This window comes from Acanthisitta chloris, unplaced genomic scaffold (genome assembly GCF_000695815.1).
Source record: "Acanthisitta chloris isolate BGI_N310 unplaced genomic scaffold, ASM69581v1 scaffold35348, whole genome shotgun sequence".
Taxonomy (NCBI): Eukaryota; Metazoa; Chordata; class Aves; order Passeriformes; family Acanthisittidae; genus Acanthisitta; species Acanthisitta chloris.
In genome coordinates, this window is record NW_008688151.1 from 6,288 (window position 1) to 11,993 (window position 5,706).

Here is a 5,706-nt window from a genome sequence, read left to right on the forward strand (position 1 = left end):
TAGGGGTTTAGCGTATGAGTGATTGTTGCTCTGTCCTAGTGCCTTCATAGTTAAGCTACCCTGCTTAAATTAAGTCTCCACTAGGTTATATGTTCCCTTAGCTTGTAACCTGAAGAAAACAGTGTAGGATGTTACTGAGTTTTGCTTGAGATGGAAGGAGCAAAAGCAGCATAAAAAACTGAGCTCATGGGAAGTAGTCTTTCAGAAGACCAGGGAAAGTTTGACCTGTATGTGATAGGCAGTTTGACTTGCTGAATGATTGATTGTGCAGAACAGAAGGAAGAGGTCACGAACATGCCTGTCCATGTCAAGTACTGCTTTCAAAAGGCAATGTATGTTATTCTTATTGCAACCTTTGATGACCCAGAAGTTGGCAGAGCAGGAGAGGTATGTGCTGGCTGAAAGCTGTGCAGCGCTTTTCAAGTAGATTCTTGGTCTAATAGTAACTTTCAAACAAACGTCTTTGTATTTTTTTCCTAAATTAGGGTTAGAAATACGGACTCCTGTGCATGTGTTTAAAACAAATTCCTCACTGCTTTTTTGTAAACAAAATCGTCTGAATGACAGCATGGGTACATTGCGAGCTACCAGTCCAAGTGGAGCTACAAGAAGAATAGCCACTTTATTTAATTTTTATTTCTTCCTCCTCTCACTGCTGTCACTTTTAGAGAAAGAAGAGGTACAGTTTTACTTCTTCATCCTCAAATTTGATGTAGTGAGGGTTTCCATGCTTTCAGAGTTTTTTAAGCATCCTCTGAAGGTACATCCTGAATCAAGGCCCTTTTGTAAGGAAACATCAACTTTGGTTTTAGTTTGGTGGCTTAGTTTCAAATATGGTTTCCTTTTGTTTTGGGGGTGGGTGTGTGTTTGTTTCTCATGTCTTCCTGTTTTCTGTAGGCTTTGCTGCAAATGCTTTCTAAGTGTCTTTTCAATCTTGTCTTTTGCAGTGATACAAGTTGGGGAGGGGCTGTTAGTTTGAACTTAAGGGGATGAGGGACAATCTGACATGGAATGCAAGTCTTGTATCAGGACACCACTTCTGAAGACAATCAGGAAGCCCTTACTAAAACTAAAACAAGAATAAATAGTGATACATCCTCCTCCTTAGCCTCCCCTTTTTAATCTTGGGCTGGTGGCCATTTCAGGGGCAGGGAAATCCATTAAAGAGACAGAGCAGTGCTGCAACACTGCTGGTAGCCAAGTGGTAGGTGGTTGCTTCTGCAGCCTCCTTGCAAGAGGATCAGGTTGACAGCACCTGCTGCTTTAACCTCAGCACTTGGAATATCTTCTGAAGCGGTTTTGTCAGCACCTGTCCCACTCCTCATCTGCCAACACTCTCCTGTCTTCATTCTCCTTAGGACCCTTCCTTAATAGAAGAGTGAGCTTGATGGAAGAATCGCCTGCTTTCTCTAGCAGTACTTTCAAATAGAGATGCGCTCGGCTTGGGACACGCAGATACATCTGCGTTTACTAAGAGTATTGAAGGAAAGTCTGGAAATTATGCCTGTGATGTGTTCAGGTGTAGTAAATCTACCTGGGAGGTTTACTGGAGGTTGCTTCTGTGCTTTGTTAGGCTTAGCAAAATTCTCTATAAACAAATTCTCATTTGAAGAGATTGTTCATAAAGAAAGAAAAACGACGTCACTGCTTACTAAAAGCAGCCAACAGCTTGTTCAACCAAGTACCTTTTGTTTTCCTGGGCCATCATTTGATTACTGTTGACTATTTAGAGTTAAGAGTTACATTTTCTTAAGTATACATATAATTTTTCAGTACTAATGTTCTCATGCTTTTGTAGAAACTGCTGTCTGATTAATTTCATTTTTATGTGTATTGGAAATAGAAAAGGGTTTAATTAATGACATTGTGGCTATTTATTTCTCAAACACGGTTGCACTGTAAACTCTTCTGCAGGTGTCTTAGGGTAGTCCAGCTCTTTATCCATTAACATACTCTACAAAATAACTGCACAGCAAATTGCAGTCAGCCCATCTTCTGTGACAGAAATGTATTTGGCAAAGAGTTCTTCTTCCGTGATAAAGGAGACAGCTGTCATTGCTGGCCTTTTCAGTATTGAGACTGACTGGGTCTGGTACGTGAAAGTGCAGGCATTAGTAATGCAGCAGAGGAATTGGCAGCTACATCTAGCAGGAAGTTTTTAAGTCTTCTGTGTGCTAGAATAACCTAAGCTAAAATGCCTTACTCTATAAACTGTCAACATGGTCCCTATGTCCAAAATATATAGCTTTGTACTTTGCATATTTCTGTCAAATGGAAGGAATATACTTTGTGTGTCCAAAATGATTTTTACAAAGCTTTCTCCTATTGCTGTTTCAGACTACACTGGCACACATCATAGCCAACAGCAGCAAAAAGAATGGCACGAGGTTCGTGACACTGTCAGCCACAAGTGCCAAGACAAATGATGTTCGAGATGTCATCAGCCAAGCCCAGAATGAAAAAAGACTCTTCAAGAGAAAAACTATCCTCTTTATTGACGAGATCCATCGTTTCAATAAATCTCAGCAGGTATTGTACTACAGTGCTTTTTGGAAAAAGCCTCTGTCAGCACTTCTGTAAAGATTCCCACTTTGCCTTAGGATGATACTTTCTTTCCTTTGGGCTTTTGATTTTCATGTTAATGTTTTAAGTAGATGAATTAGGGAGAAACATGAAAAGTAAATTCCTTGAGGAGCTTCCAACCAACATTTAATTGCTGTGATTCAGAGATCTAAACATAAGGCTGAGTTATACTTACTGCTGACTTACATGTCAGTCTTTATATGATATTGTTCTGAAATTTTGTTTCTGCAAAGTCCTGTTAGTAATTTTTGCTGCACAGATCTTCATTTCAGCCTCCATCTGAGGGTAGCATTCTGTATTACCTTTAAAAAGGTCTAGAATGTGAATATGCCAAGGATGGGTATGTGTTTTAATGTTCCTGCTATGAGAAAAAAGTAAGGCATGGCATGGTACTTTGGGATAACACATTACTGCAGCCATCACTTGGGTGGTATTTTTATTTTTCCCAGGTATAAGGTTTTTTTAGTTGTAATATGGGAAGCTAGAATTCTGTACTAAAAGTTACAAGTTTTATATTGAAGCATACCGCAATCTTCCTGTAGTTTTCTGAGCCATCCTATAGAATTATGTAGGGAATTGTAGCCCTAAAGGTTGATTCAAAGCATATTTAGGAGTAGCCTCACTATTCATTTTACTTGATACGGCAATTTCATGATTTCTTCTGTTTGCCAAGCAATAAACCAAAGTGACGTAAATAAACTAAAAATTTGCAGATTTTTTGCACTGGTTTTTTTCAGCTGGTAGGGTCATTGTCAGTGCAGCCATGAGTTATTAAGGTGAACAGCCCATAACATATTGAGTGCATGAAATTAGATCATTTACATATCTGCGCAGATGAACTGCTTTGTCAGTGTGGTTATTTGTCATACCAACAGGGAACCCAAAGACTCACAAGACACATAAAAAAGTAGCCTACTCACATGGGATGTTTCAGGTTGTCATTGATCGAGATCAGCTTTTTCTGTTTCCCTCCCATCCTCAGGACACTTTCCTTCCTCACGTCGAGTGTGGGACGGTGACTCTGATAGGAGCGACCACAGAAAACCCTTCCTTCCAAGTCAATGCCGCTCTTCTGAGCCGATGCCGGGTGATTGTCCTGGAGAAGCTCTCGGTTGAAGCAATGGAGGCAATTCTGATGCGGGCTGTCAGGTCCTTAGGGGTCCAGGTTTTGGGCCAGGGTGACCAGCACAGCAGCTCTGCGACTGGCAACAGCAGCGAGAGCTCGGAGTGAGTACTTTATGGGCTGCAGGGTGTTAACACGCACAGCCTGAGGAGTTGACTGCCTGCCAGGGAGAGAATGAAGCAGTTGGGGGGTGGGAAGAGAAACCCTAGCCACTTCTGATAGTAAAGAAAAGAAGTGGCAGCATATGGTGGGGGCGGGGGTGACAGGAGAGAGAATTCAAAGCATTGGCCCTCTCCATCCAAAACATAATCTTACTGTCTGGATTAGGAGAGAATTTTGTACTTGGATCTGTAGCTCCTGACTCACCCTCCCAGGATATTTAAATCCGTTCTGCTGCTGAGGATTTGCTGTGGAAGCCTGTAACTGGGTCTTTGTCATATCCTAATATGTGTTACTTCTTGCTACTGGTTGTAAAAGCATCATGTTATCATTAAGTGGTGTATTGGGGTATTCCCTCTTAATTAGTTTGGAAGTTCTTGACAAAAGTTTGTTATTTTCTGAGAATTTTTTTAAATAAGATCAGGGAGGATGCTGCTGCTATTGTTCTTTAGTTGCAGTATAAGTGCTGTGCTATGTTTTGTGGTATCCTGTGAGGAGAGGAAGGCTGTTGCTGTGAGGTGTTAATAGATTGTTTTGAGAGACTTTGTTTTTCTCTGCACCTTGATGTCCAAGCCAGATAGAGTCACATTAAACATTTGAGAGAGTTTTGGAAAAACTAAGGTCCAGATTTGGATGTTATCTGCCTTCTAGCTGGCAAATAAGAGTAATGCTTGGTACTGTGGTACTCTCATGCAAATTATTACACTTCCTTCATGTTGGTTCTTGTCTGTACTTATAGAAATTTACAGTGCATTGACATGGTAGTGATTGGCAGGCAGTCTGTGCGAAATAAATGAGAGGGAATCCACTTGAACTTTATCACAGAATGTAAGCACTAAGAATCACCAACCTGAATGCTGAGGTCAGGGCCGGGAAGGAAAGGTATTCCTTTTTTATTTTTAGGTTACCCCGCCTCATGGTTTAATCATTCGTGGCTTTTACATGTTGAAGTAATGTGAATTTCAAAAGAGAAGGCAATACTGCATGTCAGCCTTAATGTAGTGGCACAGCTGTGGTTGTGGCTACACCCTGACTGAGGTTCAGAGACTTTCGTTTCTGTACAGGATTAAAGCACAAGGCATAGTTTCAGCTGCAGTTGTTTGGCTTTGGGTTTCGCTAGACTCTCTGTATCTGTAACCTTCTGTTAGCTATGGATGATTTAAACAGCATGGTGTCGTGCTTCATCAAACTGAAAGAAGTCTGGCAGTCAAACTGTCAGACTAGCACAGTTTCAGAAATCTCTCCTTGGGGAGAGGGGGCCCCATTCCAATGGTTAACATGAGAGCCAAGCATTTAAAAATAAAAATGGGGTTTCATATTGAGGGTAGTTTGTTGCAGTTGTGTGTCCAGTCTATCTTGTCTTTCCTGATGCTGTTTCTGGTCCACAGTTGCTATGTACTGTTGCTGATGAGTTTGGGTTTTTATAAGCCATCCTATCTCTTACTATGGTTCTACTTTTGCCCTCATTTCCTGACCTCAGTGTCTGGCAAGGTCATGGAGCAAATCATCCTAAGTGTGATCACACAGCACCTACAGGATGGACAAGGGATCAGACCCAGCCAGCATGGGTTTAGGAAGGGCAGGTCCTGTCTGACCAACCTGATCTCCTTTTATGATCAGGTGACCTGCCTGGTGGATGAGGGGAAGGCTGTGGATGTAGTCTACCTGGACTTCAGCAAAGCCTTTGACACCATCTCCCATAGCTACTCCTGGAAAAGCTGTCAGCCCACGGCTTGGACAGGGGCACTCTCTGCTGGGTTAAGATAAGAACTGGTGGCCCAGAGAGTGGTGGTGAATGGTGCAGAATCCAGTTTGTGCCCGGTCACTAGTGGTGTTCCCCA

General features: G+C 41.8%; 1 protein-coding gene across 1 annotated transcript; it reads left to right on the forward strand.

Moving 5' to 3' along the window:
* Positions 1–294: 294 nt before the first annotated feature.
* Positions 295–3,975, forward strand: LOC103808148 (ATPase WRNIP1-like). Its single transcript, XM_009080913.1, has 3 exons — positions 295–387; positions 2,338–2,529; positions 3,566–3,975. Exons 1-3 carry the CDS (start codon positions 295–297, stop codon positions 3,812–3,814), a joined length of 534 nt encoding a protein of 177 aa, XP_009079161.1. The 3' UTR covers positions 3,815–3,975.
* The last annotated feature ends 1,731 nt before the right edge of the window (positions 3,976–5,706 follow it).